Raw genomic sequence first — 27,303 nt, 5'->3', positions numbered from 1 at the left:
TCAGAAAGAAGTATTCATGCATTGATTTCATTGCCCCAAATTTCAATTTTTCGAGTTGCCTTGTTCAAAAAATAAAAAAGGGGGGACATTGAAGAAATGCACTGTATGATACATTAAAAAGTGCTCTTCATAGAAAGTATTGAAAATTTCAATTGGAATAAATTTTGGGGGTTTAATTGAAAAATATTCATTTATTATTAATGCGTATTAGTGTCCGACCGAAACTGGTTTTTACGACCGAAACCGAAACTGAAAACGAATTTCAGCAACGGTCTCAGTTTCGGCCGAAACCGAAACTTCCTTACAAGGATTATGTTTTGAGGAAAAAATAAAGAAAACGTTATTATAATCAGTCAGTCTTTATTTTTTTATCTTTAAATCACAACGTTATGCAGTCTTCAACATTTTTACTTATTGATAATTAACATAACAGACCCTTATTTAAAAAAATATTAATTGCACCTTAAAAATACTTAAAATAGATGAGTAGGTGTAGATCCTTATTTATAATATTGATGATTTTTCCAAAATATTAAACATAAAATTACTTACTTAAGTTGTTACCTAATATCATAATAGGTACTTAATATTTATGTAATAAACAAAGTAAATCACCAAGTAAGTCAAGAGTCACGACATGATTAGGCACGTGAACGTGGCAAAATGTCTTTGTCATTTGTATGGAATTCAACACGCCGAACATGACCGATCACAGCGCGGGAACTCCCGAATGCAGTTTCGGTTTCGGTCGTAGTTTCGGCAGGTTTGCCGTCGAAACCGAAACTAAACCGAAACCGTTTTTTTGCCGAAACTCGACCGAAACCGAAACCGAACTTTCGGTCGGACACTAATGCGTATACATACAACAATAATTTTTTTTGGACTTTATGAAACCATAAAACATGAGTGAGTGTATAAAATAAATACTACATTTTTCACTTCTCAACCGATTAAACCATTCACGCCTTAGGATCAGGCACTTGAAAATTATTTATTACTCCACTGCTCAAGGAAATATACTAACGAATATTCATTTAATTCGTCCGCGACTTTTGGAAACACTGCATGAGTTCAGAATGGTGATTGCTACAAAATAATCAACATAATCATGAAATACTTCATCGAAGGAATCTGAAAAAAAATTATTCGATTGTATTCAGAGTTCAATCTCTAGACATCTTTAACGCGCTATCAAACCTTTAATATGTGATAAAATATACCAATTTGTTAATGACATTAGAAAACATTTGTGATACTACAATATTTATTGACCAGTATATTTTTTGTACGATGAGATGATAATAATCATGAGTAATCAGATCCAGAACTTCTCAGAGTTGAACCAGCAGCAGCATATACTCCTGTACTGTACTTCTTTAAATGACTCAAAACTTCATAATTGATCCACTGATTGATATTTTTGGCAAATATAAAGTCCAGGTGATTGAACAGTCTGCACTCAACCAATTTACTTTTTATCACGTTTGGTAGTTCACTGGCAAGCCTGTCTACATCCTGGAAAAGAAAATCTAATTGTAAAAGTTGCAAAATCACGTGAGTTATAACCACTCATTACTCAAGAACGTCGAGAATTTGTATCTGCCCGGAAAGTAGAAAAACTATTTGAAATATTAAAAAAGTCAAAAATGAAATTGTACATCAAATAAACATTTGATTTGTTAGGTTATGGCAGTTGTCATAATGCGTGTATGAACAATTGTTATGTCATAATAGCGAAGTCAGCAATATCTATAAGTGTTATTTAGAATGAGGAAAAACTCGCACGAGAGGAGCGCCATATTTATTATTGCCAGGACTACTGTTTTTGCAGTAGATCTTTTGATTCGAGCTACTGATCCACTGTTTGAGAGTTGGAATCTACTGATGACTATATGTTTCCATAATAATTATTGGATGACTATAAAAAGTGAAAATTACATTTATGTAGTATGTATCTATTTTTCTTACACAAAATCCAATGCCTAGCATGAAAATGCCCTGGTAACACTAGTCGTATTGATGTGGCATCACGAACACAATAATAAAGTTCATATAAATCAGCTGATACTCAACATACATTCGATTCTAAGAAGGTAGAAAATTTACCGGTTTAGCTAATATACATACAATAAACAAAAGCAACAATTAATTTTCTTTCAAATAACATTAAAAATCAGTGATTTAACTCGCCTGTTTTACAGTTATGAAGTCATTGTTTCCGTAATATAAAGCCACTGGTGTAGTAACTGCAGACAAATTGAAGTCTGGAGCTTCTGGAGTACCATATCTGATGAGATTTGAAGTTCTTCCATAGTCGTATTGCTTGAATTTCCCTAAAAGGAATAACTTTCACAAAAAAAAATTACAAAAAATATTTTTCAACTACATATAAATGGAAATGAAGTTGGGAAAGAAAGTTTTTGGCTTTCTACTACTCCATCTGATACAAAAAAATGGATGAGAGAATCTTCCAAAGAAAGGAAGGAAGTAATCAATTTGAAAATAAGTAACTTTATACATGGATGTGTAGATCATGCAAAGAAGTAACTTTCAGATACAAACTGAAAGAAAGTCCTCCTGAAACAGCTACTTTCATATAAACATTGAATTACACGAAAGAAAAAAATTCTTTCGAAACAAATACTTCTATATGAACACTGAATTATACAGAAGATACTTTTCTCTATTCAGTTTGTATATCGAACATTTGTTGAGGAATAAGAATCAGATATCATTCACATGAGTTCTACTATGAATGAATGGTAATAAATTGTACTCACATGGAACACTGTCACCCTAACTGGTATACACGTGTTTCGCCTTAAGACACTTGCCCTAAGGCTCTTCAGTACCAAATTGGATAACATTAAAGAAAATACACACACTTCATTCATGAATTACGATTTTGAATGTCACGGAATAAGCTTTATCTGCTTATGTCATCGATGACATCGTAATGACATTCATTCACCTATTTGATTTAATCCCAGCCATGAGGAATCTTATTTGATTTGTAAGGGATATATTTTTAGGAGTGATTAAAAATATATCCCTTTCAAATCAAATAAGATTCCTCATGGCTGGGATTAAATCAAATAGGTGAATGAATGTCATTACGATGTCATCGCTGACATAAGCAGATAAAGCTTATTCCGTGACATTCAAAATCGTAATTCATGAATGAAGTGTGTGTATTTTCTATAATGTTATCTGAAGAGCCTTAGGGCAAGTGTCTTAAGGCGAAACACGTGTATACCAGTTAGGGTGACAGTGTTCCATGTGAGTACAATTTATTACCATTCATTCAAAGTAGAACTCATGTGAATGATATCTGATTCTTATTCCTCAACAAATGTTCGATATACAAACTGAATAGAGAAAAGTGTCTTCTGTATAATTCAGTGTTCATATAGAAGTATTTGTTTCGAAAGAATTTTTTTCTTTCGTGTAATTCAATGTTTATATGAAAGTAGCTGTTTCAGGAGGACTTTCTTTCAGTTTGTGTCTGAAAGTTACTTCTTTGCATGATCTACACATCCATGTATAGAGTTACTTATTTTCAAATTGATTACTTCCTTCCTTTCTTTGGAAGATTCTCTCATCCATTTTTTTGTATCAGATGGAGTAGTAGAAAGCCAAAAACTTTCTTTCCCAAAAATTAATCACTCCTAAAAATATATCCCTTTCAAATCGAAATGAAGTTGTTTTTTGAAACGAATAGAAAGTAATCAGATATTCATTTTTATGTTGATTCAGTAAAATGTACTACTGCTCCACTTGCATGCAAAGTCCGGAAACAACTCCACAAAAACATACTCGATACTCGACGGAAAAACAAACTGGCACATCTAATGCCGCGCAGAAAGATGAAGCAAAACTAGCAATCACCTGTGCAACGTCTTCCATTTGGAAGATTCGTCGCAAGTAACTTCCAATTTATGAAAAGCTGGAATTAATTGTATTTAGTCGGGTTTCAGAATACTAGCTCCTCGTCAGTACCAGAAGGGTCATTCTAGATGGAATTTGTCGGCAGGTGGCGCAGTGGTACATCTTACTGAATCAACTGCAGATGACGGTTATGACTAGTTGGAATTCTTATGGACAAGCCAGTAATGTTTACCTAGAGGTATGGACTGATCCTTACACTGGTTATGACGTTTTTATTGACTTCAAAAACAATAACAACAATTTTGACTCTTCATAAGCTTTGGTGCTTGTTGCGTCATCTCAAAGAGAACTCGATGGTGGGAAACATACATTTTCTAAAGATCTAAATGACTTGTTTCAAAGTTTAATCATTCTGTAGGAGTGATAAAAAAATAAGTGTGATAAATAAAAGCTATTCAACGTTATCTAGGACAAAATATGTCAAAGACAAGATTCTGTGATACAAAATTTATGATCCAATTGTTGCTTGTTGTGACCTTAACCTAGAACCGCCATACTGATTGATACTGACTAGGTATGCCATTTCATCAAAACGAATATTAGATGTGATGGAATTGGCTGATACTTTGATTGTAAACTTTTTACAATTTTTCCGTTATCCGCAAGAATTCTAAACTTATTGATATGCCCTTTGTGTATGATTGCGTAAATTTTATCGAATATAGACGTATCTATGTTTGAAGGTGATTGACAATGTTTCGTGATGAATTTCACTAGTTCGGAAGAGGACCGACACGAAGTGGGAAACATCTGTATACCGAAAACCCACTCATACGGGACAGTATCTGAACCACGAATCCAACCACCATCAATCGACAAAAAGAGGAATCATCAAGACTCTATTAGACCGTGCTTTTGGGCTCTGTAATACGAAGGAAGGTCTCGAGAAGGAACTAGACATCATCAAAAATGATCTTCAGCGAAATGGATACTCCAAAGCGATGGTAGAAAAGACTTTGGCTAAAAGACAGCAGGAGCCTCGCAAGGAAGAGAAGCCGTCACAACCAGTGCTTGCACTTCCCTACATCAGAGGATTATCGGAGAGGATAAGAAGAATTGGTTCCAAGTACAACATCAGAACCTGTTTCAGATCCGGTAACACTATCCGTAGCAGCCTCACGAAAACCAGGCCCCCAAACGCGGACTGCGATTCCAAGAATTGCATTTACCAGATACCCTATGAGTGCGGAAAATCCTATATTGGTGAAACTAAGAGGCCATTGAATGTTTGCATTGCCGAGCACAAGAAGCACACACAGCGAGGAGAAACCAGCAAATCAGGAATAGCAGACCATGTTTGGACCCATCAACACAACATCGAGTGGTCCCAAGCTGAGATCTTGCACAGAGAGGAACATTGGTTCAGGAGAAAATTTAAGGAAGCCGCATACATGTTGTCCAACAACGTATTCAGCCAGGCCAGCGTAGATATACGAAACATATGGAAACCCATCATCAAACGAAAAATGACCAACTCCCGCCAAAACGGTCATCTCTCACGGAATCAGTGAAGCGGAAAATGGAAAGTAGAGAAAGTGAAAGTATTTCAACGGCCTATAAAATAGTCATCTCTCGGAGGAATCAGTCCAGTCATCACCCGAAGACGATTGTAGATACCAACAATCGAAACGTCGTGAACTAACGTGACTTGGAATCTCTACACTTTTTTATTTTTTTATTATTTTCTTTTTTCATTTCTTTAAATTTTTATTTATTCAATTATTATATTTTTACTTGTAGGTTATTTCACTATCATTTCATTTCAGGTTTATTGTTGCTTAATATAATTGTTTTTTTCAACTATTCTTTTTTAATTATTCTTTTTTACTTGTTTCAGGGATTTCAAATCATTTTATATAGTAGACAATGGAAGTCCGAAATAGTGAAATTCATAGACGTATCTATGTTGAGGTAGATATCTCAATCGTTAGGTACCTGTAATAATAATAATAATATTTATTTTCTTACAGATATAATTACAGATTGTATTACAGATATAATGATAAAACAGAATTGCAAACAAATACCGTTGACATTCAATAAGTGAAACACTTGTTTTGAGTAACAAACCAAATTGAAAGTCAAAAATTTAAAAATCTCTAATCATTACACTAGAATATAATATAATATAATGAAAATCTTTCAATTTAAAAATATAATAATAACACAGAGTTGCAAACAAATACCGTTGACACCCAATAAGTGAAACACTTGTTTTGAGTAACAAATCCAATTGAAAGTGAAAAATTTAAAAATCTTTGTTCATTACACTAAAATAATAAAATTCTTTCAATCTAAAAAAGAATAAATATTGGACATTTCACAGTTAAATCACAAAAGTTCTAAATATCCTTATTTTCAATGAAATGAGCAATTTTTTGTCTTGTTTGGATAAAAATGAAACCGTATTAAATAATGTCGGCGCTATATGATTATAAGAGCGCTGGACAATCGACTTATGCGCTCGTGGAACAATATGGTTGTTTTTTTACGGTATCGTAGGAATGAGTTGGTAGTCGGAAGCATATGTATAGTGCTGTGAAAGGCTCCTCCCCAACAGGCAATTCCATAGCATAAGTGACTTTCAACAAGGGCATGATAGAGAGTTTTGAGTTGAGTTGTTTTTAAAATATTTTTGAGACATTTGAATTCATAAAGGATGAAGCTATATGAGAATTCCATCTGAGGTGTGAGTCTATAACGACACCTTAGTATTTTATTTTAGTTTCAGGTTTGATAATAGTCGAATAATGGCAAGTATCCATCGCTGCCTTGGTGAAACCGAACTGTTTCAAAAAATACAGACCAAATTGGAAAACCTCTAACTGTTAAAAAAAACCAAGCCGAGGAAATGGAAATATTGCTAAAAATCTGAACGTTAGTAACGGAGTTGTTTGAGAAATCTTGTTGGATGATCTTTGCTATGTTCAAAGAATGCAATCACTTCAATTGAATCGTGACTTTTCGATGTCAATTATAACTTCACTCAAGTTCTCTTCACCGATGAAGCTAACTACAAACTTCATCACCTATCCTATTTTCTACCTCTCTACATAACATTTAGAAATACCCTGCATATTACAAAATCATCCAAATTAATTTTATCGTCAGATGACTCAAAAAATCATATTATTTCGAAAATAATCCTCACCTGAGTTAACCCCCTGTCCATAATGAATAATCATTTTGATTGAGGCTCCAGCAGGGGAATTTGAACCAAGAACGGGGATGAGATTCTGAAAAAATATATCGCATGATGTGCAGTGGTTCACATCATCTCATGTCATGAATTTCATTTGAGAGACAAATGAGACGAAAAGACAGTAAATGTGATGATTTGATTCAAATAATGTGTTCGTAATGCAGAGGTTACCGTGTGTAAGCTTCGTTGTAACATTCCATCAGAAGCATCTTGATTATTCGTGGTCCGGTCTGCAGTCCCGTTTTCACAAAGTGCCACTTTCGAATGAGTCACGTTTGTATTCAAAAATGGATTTTCATCAAATCGTTCATTTTCTTATTAGTAAGTGGGCTATGCTTGAATACTGGCAGTAAAGGAATCTAAAGAAATGAACTAGGTAGGTTGAATGGACTGACGCTTTTAAACGTTCAAGCCAGTCTCGGATATACCTACACAGTAGGTTGAATGAACTGACGCTTAGTTCACTCCTTCAGATTTGCTTACTGCCAGTAAGCATAGCCCACTTACTAATAAGAAAGTTTTTCTTCCTTATTCAGAGGAATCGGGCAAATTTCGGATATGTAGCTGGTTAGTACCTAGTCCACTAGATGGAGTGACATTTTGTTGTTCGCTTCAACTTAGGAAGAGGAATGAAAAACTCTGAAAGAATTCCGATTTTTAATTATGGAATATCATTGACTTTAGGTCGATGATGGCCACTATCTTACACTGACGAGTGGCTAATGAGCCCGAAACCGGTCTGCAAGTGTGCCCATTCCAAAATTGAAGGTCAACTTTCTCAGTTGTATTGCCAATCGCATATGCAGGAAATTTTCTGTGAAGATTTCTGCACTGATACCTTCGTGGTATTAGCCAGGGGAGTAGTTGTTTTCTGATAGGCATCAGTCCATTCAACCTACTGTGTAGGTATATCCGAGACTGGCTTGAACGTTTAAAGTTCATTTCTTTAGATTTACATCGTTCATTCCTTCACTACTTGAAGGAGTAGGTACGTTATGCAGCGGAGGAGTTACAATAACTCATGCCTGGTGAGGCGTCACCCTTGGAGGTAAGAGTCCTAAATGACAGCCTCATCCCAAGGTGTGTAAATCTTTGCCGAAATTTTGTATGATCCTGAGCTGATCAGTGCAATTAACGAAACACTTCAGATATCGATTGGCATCTTCTCGTAAAAAGCCTTGTCACGATATTGTGTAGCTCTGTCGCGATGGACTAATTTTTCCTAGCTATTCGTGTATTCCTCTATGAACCATGAAGAAATCAAAGAATTCGCCCCAGAGTTTACAGAGAAGATGGGTGTTGACTAAACAACCCCAACTGACCCTTCAATATCTCATCAAGAGCTTCTCAGTTCTTCAAATCTTGATATCGGAAGCTGGGTGGTGTAGTCAGTAAACAGCTTATCAGGTTTTCGATATCAAGATACATTATAACTCTGCCTTACAGCAAATTCGTGTGCAGAAGGTGCAGAATCTGCATCAGCAGTAAAAATAAACTCCCCCTGAGCAAGCGAGGAGACGCTTTCGCACAAATGATGATTCTTCTGAACCTGCATGTCTGAATCCGATAATAAAATAGACATCAGAATCAACGAATGAAAATAAATAATCATCATATCTAGTTCACATCGAAACCAAAGTCGGTGGTACACCGAGTAGACTCGGCCCCGATTCAGCGAGACAGACAGCCAGGCATCCAACCGTGGTGTACCAGTGACGAACAGTGACGTCACCAGCCAGGCATCCAACTAAATTGTCACGCGAGACAGGTTGTCAGGCATCCAACCGAGCGGCGAACCATTGTCACGCGCAGAGCGTGCATCATAGTGGCGGGAGATTTGATCTGTGGAATAATTCAGAATAAGCGGGTAGGTAATACGTTATAAAAAAAAGTTTTTTGTTGAGGAGTTGAACGCGGGACGTTTGGTATGGTAGCTTCTGAGTATAATCTCATCGCTAGCAGGGTATATTGAAAGTGAATGCGAATAGTTAATAGGTATGGGTTGTGGTTGATAAGCGCGTTCTGATAAGTTGGAAGAGTGGCTGTTATAAAAACAATGACATAATCACGAATCGGATTAAAGAAAAAACATGAGGCAGATAAAACATGTCATTCAGGGTGCAAATCAATGTTTATAGGGTGTAAAATGTCAGAGTGTGTATCGTTTCAGCAAACGATTTCCGGTACAGGGTGTCTCAAATACGGAAAAAATATCGAAACAGCATTACATATGGTTGGTCCGCTGGGCACCGAATCAGGTTTTTTTAGAGTTAGACATATTCATTTGAACATGTGAGCCACAATAAGTCCTTGCGGGTTGCGATGGGTACCCACTGTGGACTTAATGGGAAAAAATAACGAAACAGCATTACAACGTCAGTTTTCTAGATCCAGTTTAGGATCCATTCCAGATTCAGATATAACTTTGAATTTTCTTGATTCGAAGAGACATACCTTTTTTGCCAAGAGAGATAAACACTAAAGCCTTTCTTGTAATGTATTATAGTATAACATGACATCACATAAAAATTGCAGGATTCATACGTTGTGGCTGTCGATCTTCAATTTATACATGAAGTAGCGCTCTTTTTTCATCTCTTGCAACCACGATATTTTTTTTTAAATCTATTCTCACAGTGCCTGGGTGACCTAAATGTCAATATCATCACTTTATTTTTCATTAACTCACCATTTCCATTTCGGCATGGTTGAATCCAAACATCAGGAACAGAATGTTCGCGCATACCTCTTGATAAGGAGATCCCTGGGAACACCAAAATATTACTAACTGTGTGATTAGCTTTGAATGTCCCAACACTTCGTGAATGTTCAAATACTTAACAAGCGCCTAAAAAAATCATAAATGGAATGAAAAAGAAAAAAACCATCCGTGTCAACAATCAATCATCACCTATTTTTGATATTTTTTAGTATAGAGAAGAATGTTCCACGATCAGACATGTTTCACAATCAGACAAAGCATGTAATTTTAAAACTCCAGCCGCGAGTTCGATGTTTTTCGTTCGGATAGTAGGGTTACACACGCAGTTTTGGTAAACAAAGTTGTAACGCTATTCTTTTGGATTTGAGCATTTTTCAACAAAAAACTTGTTTTCCTAGGTAAGTTTTTTCTATCCTCGATTTGATATTATAAGCCTTAATTTTTCTTTTGGAACTAGTAGTACAAAAACAATCTGTTGATCAGATTTTGGGCTATTTTGTTGACACTTTATGAGCGAGTTTACTTTTGTATGTTATGTATGGAGTTCACAGTTGAATTTAATTTTGTATTACTGTTTGAGTTCCACCTTCAGATAGCATCTGTGTTCCATAATCAGACGCTGTCTGATTGTGGAACATAATTCGTGGATGGATGGATGACTCGTGAATTGTTTCCAAGCGTTGTGAGGCTCTTCATTGAACATACGTCCAGCACAAAAGAAAACCTTTTCCTCCTGATTCTTGACAATCACGAGAGTCATCTGACGATAGAAGGAATAAATCTAGCAAAGGCAAATGGAGTGATCATTTTGACCTTACCACCGCATACTTCCAACAGATGCAACCGTTAGATGTCTCTGTGTTTTTTCGTTCAAATCATTCTACAATACTGCCTTACAAAATTGGCTTTTAGAACACCCTGGGATACCCGTTTCTATTTTTGATATAGCTGGCTGTGTTAATTATGCATTAGAAAAATCGATGATGCCAGCTAATATAAAACCCGGATTTCGAAAAATTGGGACTTATTCTTTCGATAAATTCATATTCACAGATGACGACTTTGCAATTAGTAGCGTAACTGATAGGAATGTGGATCAAAACAATGAAGAAGCCCGACCACATATCAACCATCAACATCAAGCTGTATTGAAGAAAATATTATGTCAGTCTCCTCACTTTCAGCATCAGTTAATTTACACACAACTCCCACACAAAATCAAAACACAGAAACTTTCCTAAGTCCGCAAGAATTCAAAGGATACCCAAAAGCTGAAGAACGAACGAATCAGAGAAAGAAGAGAAAAAAAGCTAAAAGTAATATCGCCACCGACACTCCAGAAAAGATTGCCCTGAAAACTAAACAGATAGAGAGAGAAAGAAAAAAGCTTGAAGAAGAAAAATTTCATGAAAAGAAAAGTAGGATTCGATGAAGACTCAACAGACGAAGAAAATGAGAATGCGGCGATGCTTGTAACTGAAGAATCTGATGATGTAGATTGATTTTGTAGAAATCGATCCACCACTTCTTCTAGACAAGCTTAATAAAGAGCCAGAAGTTGCCGATTTTATTTTGATAGAATTTACAGACGAAAAGAAAAAAATTATTACATAGCTGAAGTATTATGTAAAAGAGATAAGGAATGTGAGGTTAAATTTCTGAGAAAGTCCGTTGAGTATGATAACACCTTCATTCACCCCGAAATTGAAGACGAGTCTTTGGTATACTTGGAAAACATCAAGATGGTGTAACTAAAACCATCACACGTGGAAACAACAAAACGGCAACAATCATGTTTTAAGTTAGTTTTTCAGCCTTAGAAGATCGTTAAAACAGTACTAAAACTTTTGTCTTATTGTGGAACATGCCGTGTCTGGATGTGGAACATGTATGTTCCACAATCAGACAACTGTCCTTTCATTTTAAAACAAACATTTTTTGAATTATTTTTTTTGTTTATCATGTATGTTCTACCATAGAACCTTATGCACAGCCCTAATTTGTATTAGTGACAATCATATTTTCGTTTGTTCAATAAATAAGGTTAATATTCAGCAAAACCTATTTTGTATCTGATTGTGGAACACTCTCCCCTACTACTAGTTCTTTCATAGGTTATGATAATATTTTTATGTGGATGTTTTTTTGTTCTCCAAGCATTTTTGTAATTGGATTTTCTAGTACCGAAGGATATTCTAATTGACGATAATATGACCTCAATCACTTGATATACTTTTTTATTTTATCAAATTGGGAAGAATAGTGAGTTTCATCCTCGAAATGGATGAACACGACCTCACTAAAGTTTTGTATTCTGCGAGAATATAAGTATTGAATACGCCTGTGGAACCTATTGTGGAGTGTAACACATATTGCGGTTTTGAGAAATTTTGAAGGAGTATCTGAATTGTTCAGCAATTGGCTGCTGATGGTGGCAGACTGCACAAGCTCATTCTCATCTGAGAGAAAGAATAGCGCTATTTTCAAGATTCATTAGTTTTGGGCTACCAAAAATTCATAAGCCGGATATCCCACTGAGATCGATCGGTCGATCGTTAGTACTGTAGATTCTCTGACGTATGAGATCGCCAAGTACTTGTCTAAAAATCCATCAACTTGTGCTTCAGAAGTCACGAATGTTATTGTATCATCCATGGACGCATATATTCATTTTTCAATGAAACGACCTCTTTTTTCAAGGCACACCTTGCTTCAACAAAAATTGTGAGCAAGCTGTCGCCTTCAAAAATCTCGCCTACCGTGGCGCAAAAATCTCAGTTCTGAAAACCGAACTAGGTCTGTGAATGCTCGCAACAGCTGCAAACTTAGGATAAATGAAAGCAAAGAACTTAATAATCAGAGAATTAGGGATAAAATACTTGCCACTCCCAATGGGTCTAGATCCTTCTGGTCGGTAGCTATAACTGTTAATCATAATTTTATAGAATCCACAATTCCACCATTAACACAACCGGATGGTTCAATTGCAACAACAGCCATAGAAAAAGCAAATCTACTAGCTGAACAATTTGCATCCCACTCCATAGTCGATTTTCTGGGAAAGAAATCATCCACTATTCCCACACTAGAAACTACAATGCCGAAAACTACTTTTAGATAGTGTCTAGTTAGGCGAATTTTGAAACAGTTCAATATCAACAAGGTGTCTGGTCCTGATGAAGTGTCCGTGATCGTACTTAAGAAGTGCTCACCAGTATTTTGCAGACTTTTCATCCTTCAAGGAAGGGGTCTTTTCTTATTTTTGGAAGATTGCTCGCGTTAAGCCTATTTCCAAAAAGAGCAAAAAAACTCATCCAAATAACCAGTCGCTTTACTATCACTGATATCAAAAAACATGGGAAAAGCCGTGAACCACCATATCCTTAAATATTTGGAGGGCTTCAACATCTTGAGCAATCATCAATATGGCTTTCGAAAACAATGATCAACATGCGATCTTCTATCATATGTTACCCACATTTGGAAAAACGCAATCGAGAAACATGGAGAGTCAAAAGCTGTTGCGCTTGATATTTCTTGATATTTCATGATATTTCACGAGCACATGCCACACACGGTGACATGAGGATTTGCTGGCCAAACTTCGATGCTATGGCTTATCAGACCATTTTTGTGTATGCCTCTCCAGCTTTCTGAAAGATCTTTTCCTGCAAGTGGCCTTCGATGGATATCTCATCAACGCTGGTGTTCCCCAGGGATCCATATTGTCTCCAACCCATTTTTTATTGTGTATCCAAGACTTATTGGAAAAATCCAAGAATCCAATATATTGCTTTGCTGATGATAGCACACTTGTCTCGTCATTTCATGTGGATTCCAGGACATTGGATGCGGATGTACATGCACATCTTCACCGGCAGCAGGAGGTTGAATATCTTAATGATTATTTAGAAGTAATTTCGAATTGGGGTGAAACTAACCAGGTTTAATTCAATGTCACAAAAACACAGGCATCGGTTTTCTTCAAACCAGATGTAATAATGGATATGTCTTGGCACAATCATGTTGGATATTCATGCTGGAATTGCAAAGGCTTCTTCTCAAAAGATTGGAACACTGTTCTGAACCAGTAAACTGTAAACACTGCATCTATGATAGTTTCACCAGAAGTGTTCAAGTGACTTGGCACATTTGATTCCACCAAGATCGATACACATCAGAAATACGCGACGGACTGTGGCTGCTCATTGTTTGGAGGTCCAACTCAGTAAGCCTCGAACTTCACTGTTCAAGAACTCTTTCATTTGGAGAACAGCGTTTGTGTGAAATAAACTTCCTGGTAATGTTTTTTCAAATGGATTTACTCTACAGCGATTCAAATCCAATGTGAATCACTACTTTCGCACAGGCACCGCCCTAAAAGCGCCTTAAGGATTTTCCTGTACTATATCCTCTACTATAACTACTAGTGGAAAAACTTATTGAGATGATTCGCAATTTGAAACTGAATCCTAAAGACGTGTAAGTGAGTTGTTGTATATCTATTCACAAAAATTAGTGAAACCTTCTAACTCATCAGCGGATTTTTCCCTTCAGACATCACCGCCTTATTTGACCATTGCTCGACACCAACATACTTCCAGTAAGATGAAGAATTTTATGAGCAGGAAAAATAAGTTACAATTGGAAGTCTTCTGAGTCCAGTAGTTGCCAACTTCTACATGGGACAATTCGAACGACGAGCTCTAGAACATTCGCTGGTCTGATCGTCTTGCTGGCTATAATATGTTGATGATACCTTTGTGGTTTGGGGTCACGGCAAAGAGAAATTGGCAACATTTCTGGAATACTTGAACTCTTGAAACCCAAAAAAGAAAAAGAAGATGGGGAAGTGGCAGACTTGGGCATGAAGTAAACAGAAAACCAAACCATGCGTACCGATATTTGAATAAGCACTCTAATCATCATCCGCAACAAAAAAGAGGGGTTGATAATACACTGGTAGAGAGGGCAAAACGTATCGAAATCGCTAGTGTTTTGTTGTATGAACGTTAGATACAAACTCTTGCATCAATTTTTGTATTAGAGAAGTTTTCGTATCCAATGAGAGTAGACCATATTATCAAAGAAACGATATTTGCTATAGTACTCGTCAAAATAGTCTGACGCTCTCCATCCCCACAACCAATTCAGTCAAAGATTACACTATCCACAACTCGGTTGAAATGTGGAATAAATTATCAAATAAATGTGAAGAGATTGAGGATTTCAGAACTGAGGGAAAATACCTACTGTAGATATATTTTATGATTTTTTCCATTTCTTTGTTATTTTCAACCTACTCAGAAGTGAAAATGTTCAAGCCCATTGACCATGTTTTGTAATTTCATTGTTTAAAAACATATCTGTAATAGTTTACATACTTGCAGATGCTGTCAACAAGAACCGTTCTGATGTACAATAAACAGGGTGTTTCAAATTCGATCCTCACCATTAGGATCTCGGAAACTATGAGAGATACGAAGATGGTTAATTTGGAGCAAAGTTGCGCATTTACCTGACTAACAATATGCCGTGGAGAAAGTTCTGAACTTCCGAGTATATCCGGTAAAAACAGAAATTTCGGAAAATGGTTTTAATTTTTTTCTGGCTTTATTTTTCGAAGGATTCGAAAATAAATCGCACTTTCACATTGCCACTTTTTCCCTGCTATATAATGGTGTTTTCAGATTTACCATCCGACGTTTCGTCTTCCGGCCACCATCATCCACTTTATTTTTTCTTATGGGCGCTACATTGGATTCTTTCTGTTTTGAATAAAATCAGATTTCACCTTTTCAATGATATATCGTAAGTTATCATCCTTCCTCGAAAAATTGTAGAAATTGAAGAAAATTAATTCTTATCATAATAGGCGTTGACTTTGATGTTTCCAAATTTGACTTTCAATTTGTTATACTCAATGATATTTTGTTATTGTACAAGCCATTAAATTTTTGGCGAAAAATGTCTTTCATGAATGAAGAAAAAAGAGATGTGATACAAATTTATCACAAATACGATAGAAACAGTGTTAGGATATCGGAAATGTATTTAAACTTGTATCCCGAAAGACGACAACCTAATCAAACTATGTTCAAATCATTGAATCAAAATTTCAACGAGTTTGGTTCGTTTGCCAATGAAAGCCAATGACAGAGACGATGATGGAGACAGAATCAATAATAAAAATTTGACAAATGAGGTGTATATGAGGTAAATTAGACATTTTTTCTCTTCAATGAAATCAGAACCTTGAACAAATAACAATAATTAACTAAAATGTGAAGACAAAAGTAAATCACAGCAACATGCTGGCCCTGTTCATGATAATACAACTGTGCCCTTCTTCGAATATTATTCACTGCACGATTGATTTTCCTCCTCCTCAAACTTCCGAACTCTCTAACAATGCTGTGTTGAAGGTCCTCAGTATTTTGATATTCCCTCTGACCATAAACTCATTTTTCAGTGTACCCCATAAGAATGTATCCATAACACTTAAGTCTGGAGACCTTGCTGGCCACCTCACCATGCGGTGGAGCACCATCATGTCAGATGTTGTTATAATTAGCCAAAGGTAGATCATCGAAATAGTCTTCAAATATCGACATTGAAAACTGGTGATAGGTTTCTCCATTCAGAATTCTTTCAAATAAATGAGGACCCAAATTTCTATCTTTGTAAATTCCTACCCACACGTTTATACTAAATCGAACTAAATCGAACTAAATCGAATTTCTTGGAACTGTATTTTGTAACATTTTAATCCGCTTTTTGAGATGTCTCCAAGCACTTGTATGACAAATATTCATTTCGAAGAAAATTTGACGTGTAGATTTTCCCGGGTTCATGTTTATATGCAACTTATTAATTTTTATTGAAAAGGACAAAATGTCTAACTTACCTCATACATACCTCATTTATCAAATTTTCTTTAGATTCCTGGTCCATTCTGTCTCCGTATTTTTTTCTTGGCTTTTCAAATGAACCAAACTCGGTGACAATTTGATCCAATAACTTGAACATACTTCGATGTGGTTGTCGTCTTTCGGGATACAAGTTTAAATACATTTCCGATGTTCTAACACTGTTTCTATCGTAATTTATTGTGTAATAAATTTGTATCATATATCTTTTTTCTTCATTCGTGAAAGCCATTTTTCGCAAAATATTCAATGCAATAATAAAATGTCATTGAGTGTAACAAATTGAAAGTCAAATTTAGAAACATCAAAGTCAAAGCCTATCATGATCTCCAATTTTTCGAGAAGGTTAAATCTGATTCTATTCAAAACAGAAAGAATCCAATGTAGCGCCCATAAGAGAAAATAAAGTTGATGATGGTGGCCGGAAGACGAAACGTCGGATAGCAAATCTGAAAACACCATTATTTAGCAGGGAAAAAGTGGAAATGTGGCAGTGAAATTTATTTTCGAATCCTTCAAAAAATGAAGCCAGAAAAAAGTAAAAACCATTTTCCGAGATTTTTGTTTTGTCCGGATATTTCTGAATATACTGGGAAATTCAGAACTTCTTCAACGGCATATTGTTAGTCAGGTAAATGCGCAACTTTGCCCCAATTTAACCATTTTCGTATCTCTCTTAGTTTCCGAGATCCCAATGGTGAGGATCAAATTTGAAATACCCTGTATACTCGTATCTGGTATTTACAGCTACAGGAATAGAGAACGAGAGAATTCAGTACAAAAGGCTCTAAGTAGACACAATCATCTTTAAAAAATTTGTGTCTGTGTGTGCAGCGATTCCCTTCTTCTCTTACATTCCCCATAATTGATGATCTTACCGTCAATATGTTCAAATGTCGTGCAGCTAATTTTAGCAAGGGCGAAATCAAATTTTCCAAGTACGCCACTGGAGCGAAAGCTGTCATCAACGCAATTTTGTTGTTGTAGTCCGGCCTCAAAGCGGCCATTGCAAAAAACTCGGTAGTGCCCTGCGAGTGACCAATGAAAAAAATTTTCTTCTGTCCAGTTTTCTCGATGATGAAGTCTATTTTCGCTGGGAGGTCGTAACGACCACAGTCTTCGAAGCTGAAAGTAATATGAGAAAAGTTCAACACACTTATAAGAGAAAGAAATCGCAGACAATGATGAATGGAGCGATAGAAGAATGGCAAATGGCAACCATAACAGCGATTTATCAGAAAGAAATGCAACTTACATAACACGAGCAGAAGTTTGAGGAATTCTTGAAAAAGTGGTAAGAAAAAAGTTGAGAGATGTATGACACCTTTTCACCCCTTTCAGTCACCAAGTGATGATCTTCAAGCATACGACTAAACTAAGCCTACATACAGTATTGGTCTTATTTATAACAAAGATGCCTCTGCTAGGTACCTGCGTTTCAAATGTCTAACTGAAAATATTATTTCAACAAGCTTTATAGTAAACTATTAAGTATTGGTCCACCATCGTTATTCATAATATTATTATGTTCACTTGTCACTAAGCTCTCATAGGCAACTAGATGCCTGTTGTTGTTAACTTGTCTAACTAATCTTAATGAATTACAATCTATGGGTATTACTGGAGTTTTTTCCCCACATCAAACCGTTATTTTAAAACCTCGACACGATCAGCAAGTGATCATCTTCAAGAGGAAGATCAAACTATACTTACAATTGTATCTTTATTCATATCATGAATACCTCTTCTTGGTACCTGCATACATTTTTTTCATGGAATAAATAAATTTGTACGAAAAAAAGTTTGAAGCAAGGTGTAACAATGTGAAAAGATGGAATTTTTAATAAAATCATGTGTATCCCGATCGTTTTTTGGTGCAAAAACAGGTGGAATATGACCTTCATATCATATATTTTCTTATGTTATATATGAGTCTAATACAGGAGTTCTGCACGCGTTGTACTCAACTAGCAGAGTCTTGATCAATACAAAAACTGTAGATAGAGGAACAATAGTTGATTTGTGACAAACCAAAGTTTCACATGAAACTTTTCGATGTCTGTATATTACATTTGTCATTCTCCTGAAATCTCAAAGAGTCATCTAAGATCAAGCCTAGATTTATTGCATTATCAGAAATTCATTATTCATAATTATGTGGAGATTACGTTTTGCGACTGTCTGATTGTATTTGTTACCGAATACCAAGGCTATAAATTTTTTCCCATTCAGCAATATTTACCAGGTCATTATTCGCCGTCACTGCTGCGTCATTCAGACCGTCTATGACAAAATTTTGGTAAAGTTGAATTTCATCAGCGTACATGTGTATTTTACAACGACTGAAAAACTTCTCAAACTGGCTTGTGTATATTTAGAATAGAAGCGGCCCTAAGACAGAACCCTGTGGTACACCAGATGACGCATTTCTAGCAACATAAATTTCATCTCCCAGTTTCACGCTTCACCATCGATCTGTCAGGTAAGAGTGGAAAAGTTGGAGCGTGTCTTCACAAACATCACTTGATTTTAGAATCGTTAGTATTGTATTATCGAGCATGATCAAGGCTGTACATTCTGAATTATCATTTGACTTCAGAATCGTGTCCTAGTCATGATTTCACGTGAGTAGAAACAAACTATTTTTTTAAATATTCTGCAAGCAACATTCCGAATATTTACCCAAAATTGTATTTCACGTATCAACAGTTTTTCCGATGTTCATTCAGCCTTGTACCCATGGATCTTCTGGTGGTACCGATATAAGCTTTTCCGCAGGTGCATGGTATACGGTATACCCCCGCAGCTGATAGTGGATCTCTTTTGTCATTCGCAGATCTCAGGCTTTGCTGTATTCTCCTGGTGGGCTTGAACACTGTTTTTATATAATGCTTATGGAGGACCAGGAAGGCCAATGATTTGAGTTTCCTCCCTATTTTGACTGTAGACGTTTTCAGTTTCATGGCCTGGTTGACCTCGGTTAGACTCTATTCATTCGATTTCAAAGCCACTTGAAGATGTTTCAATTCTTCTTGTAGGTGTTCCGGTTCACATATTCTACGGGCCACGTTCCGTCAGGATAATGGATGATGGTTTGAAAGTGCATGCAGATATCTGTCCGTGTGTGTCGGTTTTCGGTACACTTTATGTGTCAGTCTTGTGCCACGCCTTTCGACGAGTACATCTAGAAAAACTATTCGTTGTTCTTGTTCAGTCTCCATGGTGAATTTGATGCTAGGGTGTTGAGCATTTATGTGGTCTAGAAATAGGTTTAGTCTGTCCCTCTCATGTCTCCAGATAACGAAGGTGTCATCCACGTATCGTAGTCAGATGGTTGGTTTGAAATCAAAAGCGTCGATTGCCTTCTCAAATTTCTCCATGAAAAAGTTAGCTATCATTGGGCTGAGTGAACTTCCGATTGCTACGCCGTCTAATTGCTCATAGAAATCTCCTCTCCATTGGAAGTAACTTTCCGTGAGGCAGGCCTTGACGAGTCCGATAATATCACTAGGGAAGAAACAATCTTCCAGCAGGACATTGATGAACTAGGACACAACGTCGAAACTGACCAGAATATCAAAGTCTGTTGAATCTTTGACGTACGAGGTTGTTTTCGAACGTAAGGCTGGAGGAATGATGCGAGGTGTTTTGATAGGTAATACGTAGGCGAACTCGGTGCACTCACTATGGGTCTCAACGGAACTTCTTTGTGTATCTTCGGAAGACCATAGAGCCGGGACGGCTTCTGTTCTTAAGATGGTCTTCTGAGTGGTTTCCGACAATGATGATGATAATACGAACCGTCTTATAAAATCAACATCATCATGAAGACGTCTACAAGTCAAAATAGGGAGGAAACTCAAATGTGTGCACGTGTGTTCCTACCGTACATCCCTAGGGTTACAAATAGAATCGAAAAAATCCTAAGGAAGCGTAACATAAAAACAGTGTTCAAGCCCACCAGGAAAATACAGCAAAGCCTTAGATCTGCGAATGACAATTGGGATCTACTACTAGCTGCGGGGGTATACCGTATACCATGACCTGCCGCAAAGTTTATATCGGTACCACCAAAAGATCCATGGGTACAAGGCTGAATGAGCATCGGAGAAACTGTAGATTAGGTCAAATAGAAACATCGGCAGTAGCGGAACACGCGTTTAGTGAAGGAGATCATACGATACTGTTTGAAGATGTGGAACTACTTGCACCCGATCATGGATACCACAGTTGGCTTGTACAGGAAGCCATAGAAATCCATAAACTCAGAAAACTACAACAGAAAAGAGGAGGTGATAACGCCTAACCGGATTTGGAATCCCATACTAAAAGATGCTCAGGTGGCAGCAGTACAACGCAATGTAACAGGTAATAACACTTCGGCCAATAACAACGCACCAACTAGAAAGGCGGGCTACCCGTGTCAACATACATACAGCTTACAGCCAGCCCCTCGTGCTGGAAAAACGTTAGGATACAGTTCCAAACCACGACGGCTTTCAAATCCTATCGTGACTCTGAATATTCACTTAAGATTTATATTTATTTTTCTCTCAGATTGTGGAAAATGAAGACCCAGAGAACTTCAAATAATGTTGACTCCTACACAAACAAATATCTCACAATTTTTTTTGTCTTCTTTTCAGTGAAATCGTTATCAGTTTTACCTGAAATCCCAGAACTGTTTCAGATCGATATTTGGATCTAGTCGCACATGATTCCTGGACCAGGTGTTACCTCTATTATTTCCTAGCCAAACGTCGAAACCGGCATCGGCAAGTTGGTATCCCAGTGATCTTTCAGGGCCTAGAAGCAGCCAATCTGCAGAGCCACTGAGCATTCCGTGAATGAGAAGTATAGCTGGTTTGGATTTGTCATTTTTATACTCGTTTCGACCTCTTGGAATACGGTGCATCCTCAGAATGTAGCCATCCTCCGTAGTTACTGAATGGGTTTCAACAGGATATCCGTATTTTTGTAGAACTTGGTACTGAAAACGATTGATATTTGTACATCATGTATATAAGTTGCGTTTTACATTTCAATAAGTCCATCCTCGAGGTTGACCACATGAGAATATCATTCGCATTTTTTGTAAACCCTATATCACTTACTCACATCATTCAAATCTGTCAAATTTCATTTTTTACTTATTTATTTATTTTCAGTGGAATACAAAACGGGACAAACTCAAAAAGAGTATTCACAAATGATGAGGTGAAAATAACGATAAATGATTTGATTGTTATAAATAATATGCAATATCGTGTTATGAACTGTGCAGTTCAGTTCAAATTACAATAATTAGATATGAAAATGCTGATTGTATGAACGTTTGAGATATGTGGTGAAGGTTGCGAGGGAATTAGATAAGATATCAATTTCTATTGATTTGGATATGGAGTTGTAGGATTTACAACACCTATTTAGAGGAGAATTCAAATAGTTATTAGTTTTACTTTGATTTATTTGGAATGAATATAATCCTCTGGTATAATACAGAGGTACATTTATCAAAAGTTGGTCCAATATAGAACTGCTGTCCAAACAATTTATTGTTTTATATAGGAACTTAATATCAGCTATTTGGCGTCTATCCGCCAAAGATATCAGAGTGAGATTATTAAAGAATTTTCTATTGATATAGGTGACGAATTTGCTTTGTATAGAGTCAAGCCTTTCAATATACAAGATATACAGGAGGTTCCAAATAACTGAAGCAGAACTCAGCTGACTATTTACATAAGCCATGTAAAGTGTACGAACAGAGTTAGTATTACGGAAGTCGTGACAAGTCCTGATCAGAAATCCAACAGCATATAATACTCCTAAGTCCTTGACTTCAGATTTCTTCTTTAGTTGTTGTTGAGTTATGTGATATTGGTGGTGGTAAATATTTTTGTTTCTTGTAAATGTAATAGAGTGGCATTTTTTAAGATTAAGGAATAAAGAGTTTTTCTCTGCCTCTGCCTCTGTCTGTGAGAGTGTGCGTGAGAATACAAGGCTTTCGATTTCGCGTCGCTCACAAGAACTCGGATTCACACAGACTACAACTTGGCGAATTTTGCATCGTGACTTGGGCCTGCACCAGTACAAAATTCAACTGACTCAGGAACGGAAGGTAAACTACCATAGACAACAACGTGTGTTAGCTGAAAGGGCTTTGAGGCAGTTGATAACTGACCCTACTCAGCAATCAGCATTCCCGAACAATTATCTGTCGCAGGTCTTCTAGATTTGTAGGCTTTGTAGAGTACACTTTCGACTTCAGGTGTACCCACAGAAAGAAGTTCATCGGTGTGAGATCAGGTGATCTAGCTGGCCACTCCACTGGACCCCTTCTGCCGATCTCGCTGAACACCTAACAAAACTGAAGTCGACGATCAGGATCATCTTTGTTTAATTCCTGTTTGTAGGCTTTCAAAATCCGAAAGTTACTAGTAGCTGATACATCAGACGCTCTAGCTACTTGTCTGATAGATTGTCGATTATCCATTTGTACATGTCATAAAACTGCAATTTCAACACCTTCATTTCTGGCAGGATGGGATACGAGTATTTCATGTTTTCTGCTGTGAACAGAACCTGAAGTTTGAAACTTATCCATTAAATGTTTAACGTATTGATGGCTCACGTTGTGGTCTGGATGATTCGTATTATGAATTCTTGCAGCAGCTTTAGGACATTCATTATTTCGATAATAGGTTGCAACAATTTCTATTCTATCTTCAGTAGAAAAAACTATGTTAGAACACAGTGAACAGGGATGACTGAATAATAATTCGTGAAGAAGTGACAGTGGGCAACAATCTACTTTTTGTTCTGCGACAACTAGATTCAACAAAATCTACCAGCGCAGAAAAAACTAGCAGTGTCGTCCATGGGAAAACGTATACCTGATCCAAGATCCAAATATAGCACTGAATAACTTCATCACTACAATTTTGATCATTTTGAATAATTGTACCAATCTGAAAAAAAAGATTTAGGAAAAATACCAAAGTTGTACCATGGTTAACAAATTCTTTACTGAAAATGATTAACGAAAAAAATTGTTTATTCAAAACTAGTCTCAAATAGAACAAAATGGAATACAAAAAACAAGATACCAAACAACTATGGAATATTATGAAAGAAATCACCGGCACTAAACCTAAATCAAGCACAATTGGACCAATAAAAAATGATCAGGGAGTACTCCTAACAAACAACAGAGACATAGCCAATGAATTCAACGATAATTTCGTAGATATTGGAAAGAAATTGGCAAATGAAAAAGTCAAAAATAATAACCTCGTTTTTCATCCAAACATTTTACCAAACTCTTTTGTCTTGAGCCTAACTGATAAAAATGAGGTAAACGCTTTAATCTGCGACCTTAGAAACAAAAAGGCGGTAAGAAAAGACGAAATTAAAGCAGAACTGCTAAAATCAATATCACATTATGTACTAGATCCTTTAGTTTTTATTATTAATAAATCAATATTACTTGGTGTGTGACTCATTCAGAACTGCAGTAGTGACTCCTATCCATGAAAAAAGAGATAAAACTGAAATCACAAACTATAGACCAATCTCGCTTATCACCCATCCGTCAAACATTTTCGAAAAATTGCTAAATAAAAGAATAAACTCATTTATAACCAAATACGAATTGATTTCAGATAGACAATTTGGCTTCAAAGAAAAAACCTCAACCGAAGACGCGATTCTTGAACTGATAGAATTGATACACAAATCCTTGGAGAAAGAAAGACCTTCTTCATGTCTATTTATAGATCTAACGAAGGCTTTCGATACTGTCGATCATCAACTACTCCTACAAACTTTAGAAAATAATGGTATCAGAGGGAACTGCCAAACGCTTTTTGAAAGCTGTGTTCGAAATACAATGCTAGTTGTGCGAATTGCAGATACAATTAGCTATCAAAAACAAATAGTATGTGGAGTCCCACAAGGTACGGTACTGGGTCCTCTGCTTTTCAATTTATATCTAAATGAATTATTCAATTTGGACAGCGTTGGGAAAATAATTGGATACGCAAACGATACTGCGATATTCTGTGAGGCAGACACTTGGCTTGATTTGAAAAAGAACATAGAAACAGATTTACACTTGCTCAAAAAATGGTTTGACCAAAGACTCCTGACAGTGAATCTGGAAAAAACTAATTTTCTTCCTTTTAGCTGCAATCTATCCAATGATTGTCCATTTGAAACTCTTGATGTCGGCGAACAAGGAAAAAAAATAAAAATAGATTCCCTGAGAGAAATAAAATACTTGGCCGTCTACATAGATAGAAACTTAAGGTGGGACTCTCATATAAAATATACAATGAAAAAACTGCAAACAATGCTTCCGTTCCTTGAAAAATTACCTCACAAAGAGGTATGGTAGACCATTTGTGTGGCTTTGTCTCTCAGAATTAGCAAACACAAACTAAGCATATTATAGAATAATTCGAAAGAAAGAGGGATTTAAGGCAATAACTCTAAATTGCAATCTAGACTCCGACAAGAAGAAGTGGCATGTACTGTTAGGATTATTAACCATGAAATGAGGAAATTTGAAATAGTTGGAATTGATTCATATCTCTTACAGTCAATTACTTAAACAAATGGTTCATAGTATCAATTACATAGTTCCCAAGTAGAGATATGGTATAACAGCATGGGGATCAGCTCTGCGTGTACACCTCAATCCGTTAGAGGTATTACAAAGGAGATTCATGAAGTTGATCATGTCTAGAAATTCACGTTTCTCGTCAGATCTCCTGTATAAAGAGTGTGAAGTTATGGATATGAGACAATTATATTATTACTATTGTACAAACGTGAAGTATCATTTTCGCAAAAATAAAGCATTATCACGAAACCACAACTATAACACACGACATCGCGACCAACTAACCTATCCTACTGTTAAAAAGCCAATTTCACAAAGATCATATTCTTTAATGGCAACTAAATTATATAATACCGTACCTCACAAAATGAAACATTCTTATTTCAAACCAATATTCAAAAAACAAATAAGAAAACACATTCTCGAAAAAGATAGACAATTTAAAAAAATCTGTTAGAGTGAAATAAGTTAGTTTTAGTCAAATTCATCCCAAAGTTGCATCATATTGTATTGTAAGTAGCATAATCTTATCCATATTGCCTAAGATTTTATCTATTTGTACATCGTTATTTTATTCTTATAGAACGTGTAATATTTGTCTAAGGTTTTATCTATTTTTCTTACTTTTTATTTGTCTAGTATTTAATCGGCCTATTTTAGCTCAAGCCGAAATATAATTTGTTTAACTATAACACCAAATTCACAAATTTATTGAAATGTTTTGTGGTTTCTTCTCCATGAAGGCCATACTTACTTTTATACAAATATTTATGTACTTACATAATCTTCATAACTTCTTGCGAAACAAGAGCTCTGCTCTTATCGCCAAACCACTTTGTTCACATATTTTGTTTTAATTGTACTCTAATCTGTATACGTTGTGAATAAAGTTATTATTATTATTATTATTTGAGAATGTTTACTACTAATTAATAAACTCTACAAATCTAGAAGATCTGTGATATCTTCAATAATGTAAGGAACGGTTTCGAAAGTAGACTGTATTATTATATGGAACTAGATGAAGGTCATTTTGAACACTTTATCTGTTGTGTTGTGTTGCCATTGATATTACTTTAGTTGATTTCTTCAATAAAATGAGCGACAGCGAATTTTTATTTCTTAGATAAAACGTTCAACATCTAATTTCTCAATAACGAATGAACCAATTTCGACAAAAATTACAGAAGTAATAGAGGGACAAAAGGCCTTTCGAATAATGTATCACTCGACCCCCATGCCTTTGAAGAAAATAGGGGAAGTAGTTGCTGATGTCAGGGGCGTGAAGTTTCGGGTATGAATTCCATATCAGAATTAGTCCCCCTAGAAATAAAAAGTGACGTGTTCGTTTAAATTTCACATCCGTTTCTCATTGGAACGCCCTGTATATTATATTCATCAAACCGAACTTTTATTAACTTTTTGAGATGAACAAACAATTGATACTCACGATATTCAATCCGGCATTAGGAGGAGGGGTGATAGTGAGTGTAGAATTGAGAAATTTCTTAGTCAATTGCCTATTTTCTTGTTGCGACGATTTGAACACACTGATTGAAATGAGCAGTAGCCGTATAATCCGCATATTATTTTCAAACAAATAATTAGTAGGAATTCCTGAGGTGATATCTGAAAATAATTAACGTAATCACTATCACTTGGGATTTTCATCGGATTCCTTCCATGAATTTTTTTCATTTTGGAGCGTGCATTACCTTCACAGTTTTTGAGAACAGGAAAATGGCACAAATAACTTGCAATGATTTGAAGTATCAGTGCTCAGTATGCATTATATGTCGAATTTAATTAATGGTGAAAATTCGAGGACACAGAATACTATCCATTAAGTATATAATGAAGGAAGGAATAGAACACT

The 27,303-nt window shown here is 36.0% G+C and overlaps 1 protein-coding gene across 1 annotated transcript; it reads right to left on the bottom strand.

Moving 5' to 3' along the window:
- Nucleotides 1–498: 498 nt before the first annotated feature.
- Nucleotides 499–27,012, bottom strand: LOC111505138 (gastric triacylglycerol lipase). Its single transcript, XM_074181676.1, has 7 exons — nucleotides 26,878–27,012; nucleotides 21,469–21,791; nucleotides 17,680–17,926; nucleotides 9,840–9,914; nucleotides 7,100–7,184; nucleotides 2,191–2,333; nucleotides 499–1,515 (listed from the first exon to the last, which is right to left on the bottom strand). Exons 1-7 carry the CDS (start codon nucleotides 27,010–27,012, stop codon nucleotides 1,306–1,308), a joined length of 1,218 nt encoding a protein of 405 aa, XP_074037777.1. The 3' UTR covers nucleotides 499–1,305.
- Nucleotides 27,013–27,303: the final 291 nt, after the last annotated feature.

Source organism: Leptinotarsa decemlineata, unplaced genomic scaffold, assembly GCF_025532065.1.
Source record: "Leptinotarsa decemlineata unplaced genomic scaffold, Ldec_3_MD MMD2_tig00026314_RagTag_RagTag, whole genome shotgun sequence".
In the NCBI taxonomy this organism is placed as follows: Eukaryota; Metazoa; Arthropoda; class Insecta; order Coleoptera; family Chrysomelidae; genus Leptinotarsa; species Leptinotarsa decemlineata.
Note: the sequence above shows the minus strand (reverse complement) of the source record. Positions and strands in the feature narration are given on the sequence as shown.

Coding starts and splice junctions, on each gene's coding strand:
- LOC111505138 (XM_074181676.1), bottom strand. CDS start 27,012: ATGCGGATTATACGGCTACTGCTCATTTCAATCAGTGTGTTCAAATCG. Junction 9,915..17,679: donor GACATTTGAACATATTGACG/GTAAGATCATCA, acceptor TGGTGTTCCCAG/GGATCTCCTTATCAAGAGGT. Junction 2,334..7,099: donor TGGACAGGGGGTTAACTCAG/GTGAGGATTATT, acceptor TATTCCTTTTAG/GGAAATTCAAGCAATACGAC.